Source organism: Aulonocara sp. 'chitande type north' Nkhata Bay, linkage group LG6 (genome assembly GCF_057382095.1).
Source record: "Aulonocara sp. 'chitande type north' Nkhata Bay isolate Kocher_YH1m ecotype deep benthic linkage group LG6, A_spYH_male_GT1.1, whole genome shotgun sequence".
Taxonomy (NCBI): Eukaryota; Metazoa; Chordata; class Actinopteri; order Cichliformes; family Cichlidae; genus Aulonocara; species Aulonocara sp. 'chitande type north' Nkhata Bay.
Window position 1 is genome coordinate 9,733,439 of NC_141349.1, and position 19,760 is coordinate 9,753,198.

The 19,760-nt window shown below is 43.2% G+C and overlaps 1 protein-coding gene and 1 pseudogene across 1 annotated transcript; both read left to right on the forward strand.

Moving 5' to 3' along the window:
- The first annotated feature begins 726 nt into the window (after positions 1–726).
- On the forward strand, positions 727–16,190 carry LOC147327228 (somatostatin receptor type 3-like). The gene is made up of 2 exons (XM_086294871.1): positions 727–819; positions 14,646–16,190. Exon 2 carries the CDS (start codon positions 14,711–14,713, stop codon positions 15,491–15,493), a length of 783 nt encoding a protein of 260 aa, XP_086150997.1. The 5' UTR covers positions 727–819; positions 14,646–14,710; the 3' UTR covers positions 15,494–16,190.
- Positions 16,191–18,135: 1,945 nt separating this feature from the next.
- Positions 18,136–19,560, forward strand: LOC147327229 (ras-related C3 botulinum toxin substrate 2-like; annotated as a pseudogene).
- The last annotated feature ends 200 nt before the right edge of the window (positions 19,561–19,760 follow it).

A 19,760-nucleotide genomic window follows, 5' to 3' on the forward strand; every position in this document is an offset into this window, starting at 1 on the left:
TCTGTCTTCATGCACTCAGAAAATATTTATGCTCAAAATGCTGATTTTAATTTAATTACATGTCAACTTTCTGTGTCTTTGTTTTTTTAAGTCCATGAAAAAAGTTTAATGGAATCTGGCCAAAAGAAATGTACTTGATTGGTATGTATTCAATTTATTATGAGCATATCTTCCTAATAATTTGAATAAATAAACAGATTTTATTTATTTCAGTTGAATTAAAGTATTGTTTTGTGTTATGAGGGCAAAGAATAATCTTTCAGGTATACCACACGCTCATGCATCAGTTATCTTTCGCACACAGCGTTCTGACCGTATTGTGTGATCGTGGCAGTGATGTGTAAATATTGGAGGTGCTTTGTAAAAAAGCACATGGACCTGCTGGTAATTTGAACCAATGCAAAGTCAAATTAAAGTCGCAGAGAAAACCTGATTTATTTCAGATTTCCACAACATTTGCGCTCAGCTACGAGAGAGGATAATACAGGATGTGATTAAGCCGAGCATAACCATTATAATATAATGTATATATAAAACATCTAAAACTGTTTCTAGAACTAGGGTTGTGGTTTCTATTGGTTAAGAGAGTTGCTAATACGTCGTGTCTGCAGGGTCCTCGAAATTCCAACAAAAAACAGAGAGAAAGAAAAAAAAAGAAACACGGGCGCGTGTGTGCGCGCGTGGGTATTGTAGGTGGAGGCTGTTCTTACAAACCCCCTCAGCTCTCAGAGCTCTGAGACAGTCTCCGCTGTTCACGGCTCCGAGTGAGTCTGTTCTCAGCTGAAGTGCAGACCGGTGAAACACAGTGAGCGGATAGTTGTAAGTATTTTTTTCCCTTCGTCATGTCTTTAGTCTCTGTTTAGAGTGTGCAGGACAGCCTTTTTAATCCACACTGCCGCTAACACAAGCCTGTGAAAATGAAGCGTCGTTAAGTTTGTCTTACTTAGTAACATAAACTTGATGGCTCGTCCAAACAACAGCAGCCATTGCCGTCAGCTGGATACATTTTTATTTGCAGAATTCACCTGTGATAGCGGACAGCACACAGCCATAAACTCGTGCTTACATGTAAATACATCAGGTGAAGGTCGCTGGTGTCGTGTTTAGGTTCACTTCAGCAGTCTGTGCTTTGTGTGTTGCTCGTGTCTTTCTGTTTTGTCCTAGTTGTTGCTGTGTATTGGTGGGATTTATTTTAATCTCTAATACTCTTTATTAATGTGAGATATATTTCGCGTCGTGTCTCTGGAGGTGCAGCAAGCCAAAAACATTATCAGTCACGGTGCTCATCTGTCTGCTGCTGATACAGAACTCCTGGAATTACTGTAAAAATGAGGATTTTTGTGTATGTGGCTTTTAAAAACGATACAGGTGGAAGTGGAGGCCTTGATTTGCTCTAAAGGGTCACACATACAAAAAGGGGACTGGAATAGAAATTGAACTCAAACTAAAAACAAAAAATGCAGAATTAAGAGGAATAGGAGTCACGAGAGAAGAGATGAGGAGAAACCAAGTGAGATGAAGAAGGGTGACATGCAGTGTAGGAGATAGAAGAAGAGATGAGGGGAAAACAACAACAGGGTAGAGAGGAAATAAAAGAAAGAGGAAAGAAGAGGAAGGAATATGAAATCTGCTCCACTATCACTGATAAGGTTTAGAACACTGTTATTGAAGCCCTGCTGCTTGAATTAATGGACTGCTGTGAAACAAGTAAAAAAAAAAATTAACCTCTACGTGACCCTTTGTTTTCTCTTTCTTTCACTGTCCGAGGAAACAGAGCTTTTAATTTAATTGGTCACCACTCTTTAGCTTTTAAAGCTTTTCATTCTCGTCTGTTCACCTGTGGTACGTTTTTTTTTTCATAAACTGCATGTGTCCTGCACGCTGTGTAGGAAGAGGATAAAAGTGTTGCTGATATTGGTTTTAGCAGAACTGTGGCAATGCATGTAAGCATTAATGCACCCCCCACAAATTCCTGTATACCTTCCCAAAAATCTACCCTCCACAAGCAGTGTGACACTGTGGGTGCTGCAGTCTCCTGTGTTTTTTAACTTCAGTCACTGCCTTAGGGCCAAATGACTCATGTGTGCACACGAACACCTCCCTGCGTGTTTATCTATCCATAGATAAGTCCATCCATATGTGTCGTTCGGAAAAACTGAAATACAACCAAAACCATTCTGTGACCATGTTTGCATTTGCAGATCTTTGATCCACATGACATGCTTGTAAGATTATTGATCACACTCTGTGCAATCTGTGAGCACTTGTCAGCTTTGTAATAAAAAGTGTGGAGGCGGGCAGCGGTGTGGAGGTGACTGGATCCAGTCCAAATCTGTTTATTAAACCGCAACAGAGGAAGTAGATTCCCTGAGGGAGTAGGACTAATGGATAGCCAATTAGCTGATGGTGTATCTCTGCTCAATCTATGCTCTCCTGCTTCGAGTGAAATTGCTTTAAAAAAAAAAAAAGAACGGTGGACGAGAGGGTTTGTTCCCTGCGCCTTAGGGTCGGGGAACGGGTCCTGACTGTCATCTGCGCTTATGCACCGAGTGGCAGTTCAGAGTACCCAGCCTTCTTAGAGTCCCTGGGGGGGGGGGGGTGCTGGAGGGTGCTCCACCTGGAGACTCTGTTGTCCTGCTGGGAGACTTCAATGCTCACGTGGGTAACGACAGCGAGACCTGGAGGGGCGTGATTGGGAGGAACGGCCTCCCTGATCTGAACCCGAGCGGTGCTTTGTTATTGGACTTCTGTGCTAATCACAGTTTGGCCATAACGAACACCCTGTTCGAACATAAGAGTGTCCATAAGTGCACGTGGCACCAGGACGCTCTAGGCCGTAGGTCGATGATCGATTTTGTAATCGTATCAGCAGACCTGCGACCATATGTTCTGGACACTCGGGTAAAGAGAGGGGCTGAGCTGTCAACTGATCACCACCTGGTGGTGAGTTGGATCAGGTGGCGGGGGAGGACGCTGGACAGACCTGGTGCACCTAAACGCGTAGTGAGGGTGTGCTGGGAACGTCTAGCCCCAGTCCGCGAGATCTTCAACGCACACCTCCGGCAGAGCTTCAACAGCATTCCGAGGGAGACTGGGGACATTGAGTCCGAATGGACCATGTTCAGCGTCTCCATTGCCGAAGCTGCTGCATTGAGCTGCGGCCGCAAGGTGGTTGGTGCCTGCCGCGGTGGTAATCCCCGAACCAAATGGTGGACACCAGAGGTGAAGGGAGCCACCAGGCTGAAGAAGGAGTCCTATCGGGCTTGGTTAGCCTGTGGGACTCCGGAGGCAGCGGACAGGTATCGACAGGCCAAGCGGAATGCGGCTCGGGCAGTGGCTGAAGCAAAAACTCGGGTGTGGGAGGAGTTCGGAGAGGCCATGGAAAAAGACTTTCGGACTGCCTCGAAGAGATTCTGGCAAACCGTCAGGCGTCTCAGGAGGGGAAAGCGGTGCTCTACCTGCACTGTGTATAGTGCTGGCGGAGCGCTACTGACGTCGACTGAGAAAATTGTCAGGCGGTGGAAGGAATACTTCGAGGACCTCCTTAATCCTACTGACACGTCTTCCGAGGAGGAAGCAGAGTCTGGGGATGAGGGGAATGACCCGCCAATTTCCGGGGGCGAGGTCACTGAGGCAGTTAAACAACTCCTTGGTGGCAGAGCCCCTGGTGTTGATGAGGTCCGCCCCGAGTTCCTGAAGGCTCTGGACGTTGTAGGGCTGTCCTGGTTGACACGCCTCTGCAATGTTGCGTGGAGATCAGGGGCAGTACCTGTGGACTGGCAGACCGGGGTGGTGGTCCCCATCTTTAAGAAGGGGGACCGGAGGGTGTGTTCCAACTACAGGGGGATCACACTCCTCAGCCTCCCTGGGAAAGTCTATGCCAGGGTGCTGGAAAGGAGAGTTCGTCCGCTAGTCGAACCTCGGATACAGGAGGAACAATGCGGTTTTCGTCCTGGTCGCGGAACACTGGACCAGCTCTTTATCTTCTCCAGGATACTTGAGGGTGCATGGGAGTTTGCCCAACCAGTCTACATGTGTTTTGTGGACTTGGAGAAGGCATTCGACCGTGTCCCTCGGGGTGTCCTGTGGGAGGTGTTGCGGGAGTATGGGGTGTCTGGCCCATTGCTACGGGCCATTCGATCCCTATACAACCGTTGCAAGAGCTTGGTTCGCATTGCCGGCAATAAGTCGGACTCGTTCCCGGTGGGTGATGGGCTCCGCCAGGGCTGCCCTTTGTCTCCGGTTCTGTTCATAATTTTTATGGACAGGATTTCTAGGCGCAGCCAAGTGGCGGAGGGCTTTCGCTTCGGTGGCCTCAGAATCTCATCTCTGATTTTTGCAGATGATGTGGTTCTGTTGGCTTCATCGGGTGAGGGCCTCCAGCTCGCACTGGAACGGTTCGCAGCCGAGTGTGAAGCAGCGGGAATGAGGATCAGCACCTCCAAATCTGAGGCCATGGTTCTCAGCCGGAAAAGGGTGGAGTGCCCACTCCGGGTCGGGGATGAGTTCCTGCCCCAAGTGGAGGAGCTCAAGTATCTCGGGGTCTTGTTCGCGAGTGATGGGAGAAGGGAGCCGGAGATCGACAGACGGATTGGGGCTGCGGCTGCAGTAATGCAGACGCTGCACCGGTCCGTCGTGGTGAAGAGGGAGCTGAGTGTAAAAGCGAAGCTCTCAATTTACCGGTCGATCTACGTCCCTACCCTCACCTATGGCCACGAGCTGTGGGTAGTGACCGAAAGAACGAGATCGCGGATACAAGCGGCGGAAATGAGCTTCCTCCGAAGGGTGGCTGGCCTCTCCCTTAGAGATAGGGTGAGAAGTTCGGCCATCCGGGAGGGGCTCAGAGTAGAGCAGCTGCTGCTCCACATCGAAAGGAGCCAGCTGAGGTGGTTCGGGCATCTGACAAGGATGCCCCCTGGGCGCCTCCTGGGTGAGGTGTTCCAGGCATGTCCCACCGGGAGGAGGCCCCGGGGCAGACCCAGGACACGCTGGAGAGATTATATCTCTCGGCTGGCCTGGGAACGCCTTGGTGTTCCCCCGGATGAGCTGGAGGAGGTGGCTGGGGAGAGGGAGGTCTGGGCCTCTTTGCTTAGGCTGCTGCCCCCGCGACCCGGCTCCGGATAAAGCGGATGAAGATGGATGGATGGATGGATGGAAAAAAAAAGAACATTACTGTGTATTACATGTCATAAACAGTGTACACACATCACAAACCCACTATTTTCCCCAAAGAAATATCACAAATGAATATTTATAGTCCAAATATTTGCCTTGCTGAAAGCATATATGTGTTTTTGTGAAAATACAAGCTTAGGATCTTTGTACTTTGGGCTAAAGTAACTCACAAATGTTTACTGGTCTATCTTGCAAAGATGGGGCTTTAGTAACTGTAGATATTGAATAGGCGAAATTTAGTAAACAAAAAGTACAATATTTCACACTGATAATATTATCACTATTTAAATGTTACCTAAAGTCAAACACTCTACATAAAATTTGGACCCAATCACAACAAGAGCACATACTCTTTTGTGGACTACTGCTTTGAAGCTTCAAGTTTGTCATTTTGGCTGTCACCATTGTTTTTCTTTGGAAGTAAACAATGGCCATATTTGGATGAGAGGCTGTAGTGCTAGCAGCTAGTTAGAAGCTAATGTGGTTTATCTTGATTAGCAACTTGCATACATAGACTGAAGCATATTCATACAGTATTACAATTTAAGTCACAGACCTTTTTGTGACAGAAGACATATAATTTGCCAGATAAACTCGTTAAAATGGTCCAAAATAGCACAAACATGTTCAGTGATTTTTAACTAGCTGAGGTGTTACCTAGCATTTGCTAGCAGCTTTAGCGACCCTAACCCTGGAGACTGCTGCCAACCTAGAATGTACTGACTTTGGTAAGCTTTTTTTAAATGTGTGTGTCATTAGCATTATTGTTGTATTTTATTGGCATATAATGCAAATTCACAGATGCAGGAGTGTGTTTCAAGCTCCAGTCTCTAAATGTTTTGTCTACACGAAGTGTACATATACTTAGGTGTGTTCATGTCCAAGCTCAAAGCGTCGCAGCAAGGAATTCAAGTGATGATTTTGTGCAGCATCATCGTCGTGTGATGATCAGTTGTATCCACAATTATAACTAACATTATAAACCATATGAAATAAATGGACAGATGCACATAAATGTATATAATTTATGCTGCAATTCCTTGGCACCTTCTTAATGACAGCTTGATGAGTAAGGCTTTGAAATCTATTTTGTGCAGTGAGTGATGGTTACTCTTCCCCATTACCCTTTATGAGATACCCTCTGCAGCCTGGTGGCCACACCACCAACAGTCTTTGCTTTTTCCTGTCCTATTTTTTATATGCTAGGAATAAGGGTGGCAAAAAAAGAAAAGACCAGACTGACATTAAAAGAAACAATAGAAATGCCCTAAAATGCACTTAGTGAATGTAACAATAATGAGCGGCCCTTTGGGCAATCAGCAGGCATTCACTTCCCCAACGAAACAGTTGCCAGACAGGCGTCTGTGTTAATGGGTACCTTGTGGCCTCTAGATTGCATCAGGAGGTTGTTTGTTCCAAGCTGTGGATTGAACAATTACGAGGTATTACGCAGGCGTCAACAGAGTTTTCAGTGAGGAGGAAACATGTATTTACCACCAGTATCAACCATGTAATCATCACCAGGCCTCTTATAAAGAGAGTCACCATTAATGTTAGTATAAATGCTTTCCAAAAATTCAACTATTGAAATTTATTCAAGGACATCTCTTTTTCGTCTCTTATGCTCTCTTTTGTCTTTATGAGTGGTTAATCACACCAGAAATATGAGAGGTTAAAGCCAAATTGATGGTTGTACAACACGTAATGGTGATAGGAAAAAAACAAAAACATTAAAAAAAAACATGGAAACTGATGTTAAAAGTGTTTATTAAAGCATCGTGCACCAAACCGCTGTCAGCATGAATGTGGATTTTTTAAAGTTTTCAGCTTGTCCCTTTGAAAGACACAACAGCTGAAGCTCACAGCAGGTGCAAGCTATTTTCATTAGCAGAAACCACAACAATAGTATCCAGGGTTATTATGTGCCAAGCAATTGTCGCTTCACCAGCTAATCTCTAAGTACAATACTGCTAGTGTCGCTTTGCAGTTATGAGCAAGCATCATTATGGAAATAACTCAAATCAAATCAAATCACTTTTATTGTCACATCACATGTGCAGGTACATTGGTACAGTACATGTGAGTGAAATTCTTGTGTGCGAGCTTCACAAGCAACAGAGTTGTGCAAAATACAATAACGTAAACAAGCAAAATACAAGAATGGCTAAATCTGAAACTAATAAATATATGTACAATATATAATCGTATATGCATTTCTGGATGTGTATACTAAATGTTTTTCTACGTGTGTGTGTGTGTGTGTGTGTGTGTGTGTGTGTATACACATATTTTACAATTAAATAGAGTAAACAATAAAATAAAATATATAAAAATATACAGAGTTGAGACATGTGCAAAACAGTGGCATTACTGTACCGTATGGAGTGCATAATGTTGAAGTTCCAGTAGTGAAGCTGAGGTGTCTATGACGTGTTCAGCAGTCTGATGGCCTGGTGGAAGAAGCTGTCTCTCAGTCTGCTGGTTCGGGACCGGATGCTGCAGAACCTCCTTCTGAGGGAAGTAGTCTGAACAGTTTATGGCTGGGGTGACTGGAGTCCTTGATGATCCTCCCCGCTTTCCTCAGGCAGCGCTTCCTGTAGATGTCTTGGAGGGAGGGAAGCTCACCTCCAATTATCCGTTCAGAGCGCCGCACTACTCGCTGGAGAGCTTTGCAGTTGTAGGCGGTGCTGTTGCCATACCAGGTGGTGATGCATCCAGTGAGGATGCTCTCAATGGCACAGTGATAGAAGGTCCTGAGGATGCGGAGGTTCATGCCAAATCTTTTCAGTCTCCTGAGAAAGAAGAGGCGCTGTTGCGCCTTCTTCACTGTTTTGTTTATGTGTACTGACCACGTAAGATCCTCAGCCAGATGTACCCCAAGGAACCGGAAGCTGCTCACTCTCTCCACAGCAGCGCTGTTGATGGTGATGGGGGTGTGTACTTCTCTGCACTTCCGGAAGTCCACTATCAACTCCTTTGTCTTTGCGACGTTGAGTGTGAGATGGTTGTCTTGACACCAGTGGGTCAGGGCGCTGACCTCCTCCCTGTAGGCCGTCTCATCACCGTTGGTGATAAGACCCACCACTGTAGTGTCGTCCGCAAACTTCACAATGATGTTGGAGTTGTTAGTGGCTGTGCAGTCGTAGGTGTAGAGTGAGTACAGGAGAGGGCTCAGTACACACCCCTGTGGAGCACCAGTGTTCAGTGTGATGGGGGATGAGGTGATGCTGCCCAGTCTGACCACTTGGCGTCTGTCAGACAGGAAGCTAAGGATCCAGCTGCAGAGGGAGCTGCTCAGTCCTAGATCCTGCAGTTTCCTGTCCAGCTTCGAGGGAACGATGGTATTGAATGCTGAGCTGTAATCTACAAACAGCATTCTCACATACGTGTCTCTCTTCTCCAGGTGTCACAGGGCAGTATGTAGTGTCAGAGCTATGGCATCATCAGTGGACCTGTTGTGGCGGTATGCGAACTGAATTTGGGATTCAGTGATGTTGTGGATGAACAGCTGGAATGATCGATATGGGAGTAGAGAAGTGTGTTGTCCTGCAGTGTCAGCCGTGGCATCCAGTTATGAGTACACACACCTTCAGTGAATTCCATCGAGGCACAATAACTGCTGAGGTGGTGCATGACTCAGTATAATAGTCTTTCCTCTGGAAAAGGCTCTGAAAATCTCAAGATGACATCTTGGCTTCAGCTAATTCAAAGGCTAACTGTAAAGCCTATGCTGAAATACACTGAGGCTTCAGTGAAAGTGGATTTTATTTTCTACTGATTCATGAGGAACAAAGTGACATGCATTTGTTGGTAATCACAAACTGAGTTTGCAGCATTGAGTTTAGTCAGAGTTGAATTAGAGCAGTGAGAAAGTCTCTGACGTGAAAGCCTAAAGGTGTTCAAGCCAGCACAGGAAAACATGGGACTGATGAGATTAAGAAAAAACACATTGAACTGTAATGTCGTTAAAGTGTGTAGTGAACAAGTGGATAGAAAGGACTGCTGCTTAGACCACCGACAGTTTGAAAGCGTTGCATAATTTCGGTAAGTTATGAACTGCTGCCTCAAATTATACTGTACAAATGGACTGATTCTTACATAGCTTTCACTTTTCTACTCTCCCGGAGTACTCAAAGCGCTCTATACAACATGCCACAATCACCCAATCTCACAAGCACTGTCTCTAAACTGAGTGCTTTCTATTGACATTCACACACATTCATACTCCAATGGATGCATCGGAGAGCAACCTGGGGTTAGTATCTTGCCCAAGGATACATGAGCCAGGGATCGAACCACCAACCTTCCGATCAGTAGGTGATCTGCTCTACCTCCGGAGCTGCAGTCACCCCACCCAGGCCTCTCATTGTACTGCCTCAGCAAATAGGTACAATTTCACCAGTTCATTTGTAAACCCTGTGCTGTCTCACTTAAACAGGGTTTTTTTCTTTAAATATATTTACATTCAATTTATTAATTTTAAAAAATCAGAAATCAAGGTTTTAAATTTAATTTTTTATTCTTTTTCATTGTGTCACTTTGTAAAATTAATATATATTATATTTTTTATTCAGTCTCATATGTGGCATATGGCATTCACTTATTATTAATAGTTAAATTACTGTAAATGACAACCAGTAAGTTACCATTAAAGTTTAATGATCAGGCAAAATACATATTTCAGTTACACATGAGATTTTTTTCTACATTTATTTTTTTCAGCACAGCTTCAACGTCATTTAAGTTTTTTCCTGCTTGCACAGAATGATAAGGTTACGAAACCACAGAAGATTACCGTTTCACGCTCTCGATCCAGTCTTGAGTCTTTTCCAAATGTGTTTGATATTCAAATTTGTATGCTTGGCATTTGCTTTTCCCTGCTGCAGCCACAAAATGAGGTAAAAAGTGGGGAAAGTGAACCAGAACACTGAATTAGTAAGCCATATGACTGGATAACCTTGTTTGCCAGAATGATAGAGTAATCCTTGAGATGTGAAATAATAAAAAAGTAAGTACCTTCCTATTTTTAACAAACTTTCTAGCTTCTGTTTCTCCGGATGTCTGCATTAGGAGAGAACAGACTATGCAAAATTTGTCAAACCAGCAGCTCAATCATATTTTGTGTTGAGCCTATTATTTTAAGATTTGCTTTGAAAACTATACATATTCCATTCTATGCCACAAATGGCAGATAAATATAGATATGTATAGCAAACAAGTGAACATTTAGAATTGTAATCATCACTTCAGCTAGCATCAGACTTTAAATAACAACCAGTTAACATAAATTTACCCTGAGATCTCTAAGACTATATTATCTTCACTCTGCAGATGCACAGAGGGCAGGTTTTGTGTACACACATGCACAAATGCATTTGTCACACACCTGGCCTCTCACACACAATACTCTTTGTATTTGAATGTAAATGCAAGGACTCTTCAATCAGCAGTCATTCAGACTCTCACTTATCTCGTCAATTTGCTCCATGCAGGGACCTTTAAGCCTTGTCTTGACCTTATGTTACCATAGCAACACCTCCTGGGAGGGTTTTCACAGAGCTGCTCGTGCAATGGCAGACAAGAGAAGTGATGCACTTCAGGAAGAAAAATTGTCAGTCTGCTCTTATTGTGTTTATCAGAGATTAGGGTGGGAGGCAATAGCAAAGGCAAAATGAGGAGAGTGTAGGGGAGTGTGTGTGTGATTAGGTTAGCCTTGCTGACTGTTCACATCTCAGTGGGACATTCAGTGACTATCTAATGTATGGTGTGAGTAAAAAACAAAACAAAAGATACCTGCAACCACTCCTGTTTGTGTTATGGAACCATTAAACTTCTTATTTCCCCTTTTATATATTAATTAACAGATATTCTCGTTATGACAGTGATATGTTAGAAAATCATTTGTCTTCACTAACCATGGATGTGAATTGCATTACTATAGTTTTTATATGTTCAATTCCATTTTATTATTATAGTGCCAATTCACAGCCACAGTTGCCTCAAGGCGCTTTCTATCACAAGACAAAGATCCTACAAAATCATAGAGAAAAACCCAGCAATTCACTGTGAGCAACCACATGGCAACAGAGGGGAGGAAGAACTCATTTTAATAAGAGGCAACATGTGGCAGTACCAGGCTCAGGAAGGGGCAGCCTTGTGCTGTGACTGGCTGCTGAATGAGAGGAAAGAGAAGGAGGAAAAGGGAGCATAGAGAGACAAGGACAGAACTTGAAGGTAATTGTGGATTTTTTTAAGCTTAATAAATGATGCACATACTAGCCACAAGGTTGGATTACAAAGAGAATGCACTCCAAATAGTCACAATGTGTAACCACAGAAAGGTTTTGGTTTCCTACTATTTGTTCATTATCTATCCAAAACTGTTTTTTTAATAAATTTTGGAACCATAAAAACCAGAACGATAATTTTTTTTATATTTTTTATTTAAGGAGACAGGATTTAAGAGTGAGCACTGGCTCTTGTGCCTCAGCTGATTTTTAATATTTTGCTGAACCACTTTTACTGCATTACAACATTCTTTTCTTTTGTGTACTCCTGATACGCTTTATTGAAAAGGACTTATTGAGACTTTATACGTCACTCAAGTTCACTGACTGGAAAAAAAAATCAATGACTGAGGCCAGAGAAATAATTGGTGCCTCGATTTAATCTGTTGAACCATTTTAGCTCCGTGTCTTTGTACAGTGTGACACCTGAACGTTGTACAACTCCATATTCACAATCACAGCACTGTTTGTGATACGAAGCCTGTCAAAGGTTAGTCAAGAAGACTGTCTCACGTTTATACCACCCATTCATGTTCCCTCTCACACAGCACCTAGTTTATAAAGGCGACTGACTGATGATGTTCCTCTCTGTGTTTATCATAGTTTCTGTCTCTTATCCAATTTTTTGCACTGTGGTCATTTAAAAAATGTCTAAGCCTCTGCTGCTCTCTGTGGTCATTTCCTTGTCAGATTGATGGAAAACTCTTCCACCCCATTCATCCTCACTTTTAATCAGGACCTCTGTCCTCAGGTCCATCCATTAATCTCACCATTTGTCATGCTCCACATCACATCCATCCAGATCTCCAGCATCATCCTTCACCCCTGCGCTGCTATCACCACCGTCTAGACTCCCTCCAGGGGATTTTTCCAGTACAGCTCAATATATCACTACTCCCTTATATGATGATGTCACAATAGGATCTCTTCACTAAAGACTCCTTACACAATGTGCACACATTATAAAAAAATCCATCTTAGCCTTCTTTCATTTGAATAATTTCTGATTTAAACATGAGGTTTTAAAAGCCTAAATAACCCCAAGTATAAGTGTAATTCGATATTAGGTACAAGTTAATATTTCTATATTTATCGACTTCTTGTCTTTACCCTGTTGCTTCATAAAAGCAGTAGCAGCATTAAGCAGTTGAGATCCACGGCATATACCATCCTCTGGCATTCACATTTAGTAACTGAGGTCATGACCTATGGATGGCTCTTAGGTTTGGTCTAAAAACTGTACATAAGGATTGACATTCACCATGATTTGATCACGTGTTTGACCAGTGAACACTGTGGTCTTATTCTCCACTGGTGGTACTGGTGCCCTTTAGGTTGTAATGAATGAAATGTAATTAAAGCAAAGCAAAAAAAATCTCCAAACACTGAAAGAGAATTCAGTCATGCTTCAAAGTGTGTACATTTCCTGTGTGCTGCCAATATTTGTACTTATTTTAATCTAAAGTAACTGTCTCTGGGGGATTCTTTAGTGGTGTATATAATTCACCTTACCTTCCCCGCTCTTCCGCTCATCTTCACATCTGCATTAATGTACTTTACTCAGTTGAGGTCGCAGAAGATATGCCTCTGCTATTTTTCCCCCATAGGTCAGTGCATTTTGTTCCACCAATTATTAACCATCGCTGTGAGGGATGAGGGTGTGCCTGTGTGTGGAACAGTGGTGATTAAGAAGCTGGGATGGCTTCATAAACAAGTCTCGTACTAATAAAACTAAATACCTTATGTCTGTGTTCTGGTGCTCGCTTGCTTTGTTGTGACGGAAGGAAGGTTGTTATGTTTATTAATAGCTTAGTATTCATCAAGCCACTGGGCAGATATGGCCAAACTTTTGAAACTTTTAGGTGTTGTCCAACATCAGCAGCAGTCAACGTTATGTGTACATAGAAAAGTGTGTCTTTGTCAATACATGTTGTTGCCTGTTCATTCTCTCTTACTGCTGTGTATGCCATTGTTTTCTATGTTTTATCTTTCTTTGCTACATATCTTTTAGAGACACAGTTTTATATTTTATTAAACTGGCTCACTCATTCTCTTGCCAATAGTAAGATGAAAAATGTAATAGTGCTTGCACGTCTATTTTTGACAGAAGCCTGTTAAAACATTTAAATACCCCTAAAGCTCACATTAGCTAGTTATATAGTATTGTTGTCTAGATGCAAAAAAATGTCACTTGTGAGTTTTACAGAGAAGACATAAACACTAAACATGCAGCAAAAGTCTCCTGCCCACTTGAAACCAAGAACAATACAGCACTTGAGTGCCGGCTGTCTCCAGGCAACCTCAAGGTAACAAGACTTCCCAAGTTGCTGTCTATCCAATAATAATTTAAAGTCCATACTAGCAAAGAACAATCTAAGACGTGATGGGAAATCTGTTACCTTTACACAGTCAGCCTAGATGTTTCCTCTAAAACTCTAAAACACAATTATAATGCAGTTTAGTTGAAGTTTCATGGACCTGGATTAACGTTACATTAATGATAATCCAGGTGCTAAATAACACCGAGCACCTTTCTTACTCCTAAGGGTTTTACATAAATTCTATACTTTGACAAAAACTATTATTATGTACTATATTTATATTTTAAAGTTAAGCAACAAGTTTGCTGCAGTGTGTATAATTGCATGCAAACTGTGTGCTGTGTCTATTCCACCATGTAAAGCAGGGTTCCCCAATCCCAGTCCACGGGGGCCGGTGTCCCTGCAGGTTTTAGATCTCACCCTGGGTCAACACACCTGAATCACATGATTAGTTCATTACCAGGCCTCTGGAGAACTTCAAGACATGTTAAGAAGGTAATTTATCCATTTAAATCAGCTGTGATGGATCAAGGACACATCTAAAACCTGCAGGGACACCGGCCCTCGTGGACTGGGATTGGGGACCCCTGATGTAAAGGATGCTACAAAGGATGAAGCATTTTCTCCAACAACAGATCTGCTCGAACAGAAACTGAAAACAGAACTCAGAAAAGGTCCCAGAAGAAACTTTATAGCTTTACAGACACATTTCAGTGGACGAACAACCAACACGGCTGATTTGTTGGAAGAGTTGATTAACTGGACATCTCCGAAATGTTAGAATACACCTTTAATGCATTAATTGCTTTATATTTCATGTCCACATGAAGTGTGCTAAATTAATTAACTTTGCTTTCTGTAGGGCTGCTGATCTTCTACTGATGTGAGCTTACCAACAACTGTTGCCTGATAGTCGTTAACGCCTCGATGGAGCTCGTCCAGTTTGCTTTGCTGCCTCAGGAAGTCCCTACAGCTACCTGGAGCAACACCTCTGCCCCCTCCTACTCTCATTTCCTGCTCCTTTCTACTCCCTCCGAACCGCTTCACAGCTTCAACCAAGATGACACTTCGTTTCTCCTTAACAGCTCCTGTCAAAATTGCACCAAAAGTAAACCAGGATCCCTCCCTGGCTTGGCTGGAATCTTCATCCCACTCATTTATGGCATCGTTTGTGTCGTTGGCTTGGTGGGAAACACTCTGGTCATCCATGTTGTTGTCAACTACACAAAACACGAGTCAGTCACAAACATCTACATCCTCAATCTAGCCATTGCAGATGAGCTTTTCATGCTGGGCCTACCCTTCTTGGCGGTACAGAACGCTTTGCTCTCGTGGCCTTTCGGCTCTCTGATGTGCCGAGTGGTTATGACAGTGGATGCCATCAACCAGTTTACCAGCATCTTTTGTCTAACTGTGATGTCAGTGGACCGATACCTGGCTGTGGTGCATCCCATCCGCTCTTCTTGGTGGCGGCGCCCCCACGTGGCTAAGGCTATCAGTGGCACCGTTTGGGCGGGGTCCTTTGTGGTGGTGCTGCCGGTAGTGGTGTTCGCGGATGTGCTGAAGGATGATGGGAACTGCAGCATCGTGTGGCCTGAACCAGCAGAAGTGTGGAAGACATCGTTTATTGTCTACACGTGCACTGTTGGATTCTTCTGCCCCCTGCTGGTCATCTGCTTGTGCTACCTGCTGATCGTCATCAAGGTATGACTTTTAGAGTAACACTGAAATAATTTGAGTTTTTAAGATAAAGGAGGAAGTATGAGGCTGCAAACTGTTTTAAGAGTATTGTGGCTGCAGTCAACTAATGTTGATGTACTTGATTGACATTTTATGATTGACATTTAACTGTTCATCCACTGTCTAAAAAAAGCCATTTCCTTTAAGGCCACTCTTACACCCTCAGGAAAGGGCTAGGGGATGAGGGGATTAACAATGATAAGCTCAGGGGACAGATAACGAGTCAACTATACTGTTATATCACTCCAACAAAGGATGTCAACAGACTAGAATCTGCTGAAAAGACAAGAAATGGGTAATCAAAGAAAAACTTCACTCTCACATAGGGCACTGGCTGCTCACTACTAGCTCAAACACAGCGATAAACTCATCGTCAAATACGTCAAAGCACATCACTACACAAGCCTCTGCAGGCTGGGAAACAAACACCTAAGGTCACCACAGTACTGACACTGGCGTACACCGAGGAGCTCTTCACAAGCTTGTATCCAGCTATACACTGGCTCCTCAGGAGAAATGGGCGGCAGCTGAACCTGTGGGAGCCTGCTAGGGTTATAACAGCCACCCTCACTTTAAGCCAGCTTTCTTCTGTTCATTATAAACAGGTTGAAAGAGCAGGCGGTGGCTGTGTTCACAGCCAGAGCTGTGAGCATGAGATGACCATATTAACGATGTCCCCACATATTACACAGATAAACAAGCAGTAAACACTGTCCTAAACCTCACTGTGCACAGCGATTACTTGCACATGCATTGGCCACAAGGTTTACAAATTTGGGCCATGTTTAACATGAGTATCTAATTTTAACAGTATACACCAATGAGGCTTAATATTATGATCACTGATAGGTGAAGTGAATAACACTGATTATTTCTTTATCGGGGCACCTGTTAGTGGGTGGGATGTATTACAGAGCAACTGAACATTTTGTAGTCAAAGTTTATGAGTTAAAAGCAGAAAAATGGGCGAGCACAGGGATTTGAGTAAGTCTGCAATATTAATAATATTAATATTGTGATGGCTGGATCATCTCCAAACTGCAGCTCTTGTGGGGGGTTCCCGGCTTGCAGTAGTATCTATCAAAAGTGGTCCAAGGAAGGCGCAGTGGTGAACCAGCAACAGGGTCATGTGCAGCGCATGAGGCTGCATAGCTGCAGACCAGTCAGGGTGCCCGTGCTGACCTCTGTCCATTCATGAAAGCACCAAAAATGGGCACATGAGCATCAGAACTGAACCACGGAGCAACAGAAATACATGGCCTCTAAAGCTGTGCCGTCTTTCAGCAACGCAAACATGTTTCAGGACTGGTTTAAAGAGTACAACAACATGTTTAAGGTTGAGAAGCTCCGAGGCCCCACCTCGCAACTTCCAGAACTTAAAGGATCTGTTGCTAGAATCTTGTTGCAGATACAGCACACCTTCAGGGCTCCAGTGGAGTCCATTCTTCAGGGCTGTTTTGGTATCAAAAGGGGGACCTGTGGCCTGTGGTCATAATGTTATCCCTGATCGGTAGCTGCATGAGTGTGTGTGTACACTGTTACTGTAACTTGTTTATATGTAAACAAGGTTATAACTTTTCATCTTCCACTTTCACAGTTGCTAATCTTTTTGCAGTCATGATTAACATTGCTCATGTTGACTCATTGTGAATCATGTTGCTGCATCTGTGGGAAACATAAATGAACTTTGGGAACATAATGGCTCCTTCCACACTAAAACTCTGTCTCGGTTATTTTTGTTTAAAAAAAAGAACCTCACTCCTCTCCACAGTGACGTCCTCCTAAACTTACATTACTCAGAAAATCTGCCAACATGTGCGTAGATGCTGAAGCCCAACGTAAATGGACTACACTCTGTTAATATCACTAATGGCACAGGAGGATGAGTGTACTTAAGTAGTATTTGCACAGACCTAATGGAAAAGCAGAGTGTGCCATGGTTAGCAGGTGTTTCTACATTTTGGGAGAAAAACAGCAATCAGACTGCGTGAATGTTGTTCTTCCAGCAATCTGAACTCTTAACTCTATAAATATGTTTAAACAACAAACAGAATCACGTATATCCTCCCTAACCACCAGCAGGATCTCAGATCGTGTTGACTGTTTGCCATAGTTCTATGTTTGACAGTTTACGTTATTTCAGTGACTTTTCTATTTCAGGAAATCCATCCATCTTTTTAACTACTGGGTCATTAAGGAGACTGAAGCCCATCCCAGCTGTCATTAGGCAAAGGGTGGGGTAGACCTCGGACAGGCCATAAAACAGGATTAATCTGGTACACTAGTCTCTTTCTTTCTGTAAAAAAACATCTGTGTCTGCAAACATTTGTGTTATCAGTTTCATTTGAGCCTGAATACATTTTGGATGAAATTTCTCAAGTTTTTAAAAATGAGAAATTAAACTGTTATTCTACTATGAGACCACACGGGGGCAGCCCTGCCTTATTATGTATTATTCTCTCTTACTAGACATGGTTAGGATGGCTTTTGTGTCAAACTAACCAAAGTAATGTTGTTGGTTAATGTTTTTGTGAACAGTGGTATTTCAAGTATGGTCCTGTTTTTTTTCTCCATTACAGGAGTTTCACTGGTTAAACAATCAGTGAATTGAAAGATTGTTGAATGAATGAATAACCAATGAAATGAAAGGTTGCCTATGACTTGTTGGCTGATCGCTGACCTTCTCTACTCTCCCCACAGATTCGACAAATATTCAGCTAATGTGATGGTGGACAGCAAGCCGGTCAACCTGGGCCTCTGGGATACAGCTGGACAGGAAGATTATGACAGGCTCCGCCCACTGATCTAGCCACAGACGGTACAGAATCACACATACACACACAGGCACACACAGTAACTAATGGACATAAAGTTACACAGACAGAACTTATATAACATGTCAGCTAATTAAAACTGCAGCAGCAATTCTAATTCTTTGTCTCCTTGTCTCTCCATCCAGGATGTTTTCCTAATCTGCTTCTCCCTGGTTAGCCCGGCATCCTATGAGAACGTCAGAGCTAAGGTGAGTTTTGGCTGTTTTTTATGAGGCCTGTCTCTCAGCTGCCGAGGAACAAAATGTAAAAAAGAACAAACGGAACAAAAGCAGGAATTTATTATAGAGAAAAAAAATAGGTACTTGGATTACAAAATGGAGAAAAAGCCTAAACAGGTCTAATAATTGATGTGAATGAATGATTGATGCTGTGGGTGAAAGTTGGATGATGTATTTCTCTCATCTTTAATAGCTACAGCATATCATTTGTTTTTCATGCCTTCATCCACCTTTCTGTAACACCTGGCATCAGAGCTTCATCTCCCTCCACCTTTGATTCTGTTTTTTGCCTCTAACACGTTCCTTGATTTTGCGTGTTCCCCTTTCTTGCCTCTTATTTAGTTTTCCTTTACTCTGTATTCTGCCAGTGGTACCCTGAGGTCCGTCACCACTGCCCCTCCACGCCCATCATCCTGGTTGGCACTAAGCTGGATCTGAGGGATGAAAAGGATACCATTGAGAAACTGAAGGACAAGAAGCTGGCGCCTATCACCTATCCACAGGGCCTAGCTCTGGCTAAGGAGATAGGTCAGTCACTCTTACTTTATTTGCTTGAAAAGCACTTTAAGATTTGAAGCTCTCCTCACCAGTGAAGATATGAAACTAGCAGATGAAGATGCTAGAGAACTTTGTAGCCTGACTGCCTCTGCAAATTTTTGTTATTCCCCTCATTTCCTGGCATCACAGTAAAAGTATAGTAGCTGTAGTTGACTATAGTGTTCTTTGAAAGTTGAACTTATTCTTCTCCACTACCAGCAAACCTTTCTTCTCTTACTTTGTCTTTGTAGTTCTTTCTCTTCTTTTATTAACATATATGTGTCTTCGCATGTATAGATGCAGTCAAATACCTGGAGTGCTCAGCCTTGACCCAGCGTGGTCTGAAGACTGTGTTTGATGAGGCCATTCGTGCCGTCCTCTGCCCTCAGCCCGCCAAGGTCAAGAAGAAGCCCTGCTCGCTGCTGTAAACGGTACGACTGAATAAAACACAGAGGAAGAGGAGGAGGAGAGATTAGACGTTTGAGAGAAGAGAGAAACAAAGTGAACTCGCTCATTAAATCAACACATAAAGTAGAGTAGAGGTTTGAGGGCTTCTTTTCTTTTCTTTGAACATAAGTCTGAAGCTATTCAATCAAGCCTTTTATTTGTCACATGCAATGTTTACATCTGCAGTGAAATTGGACCCCC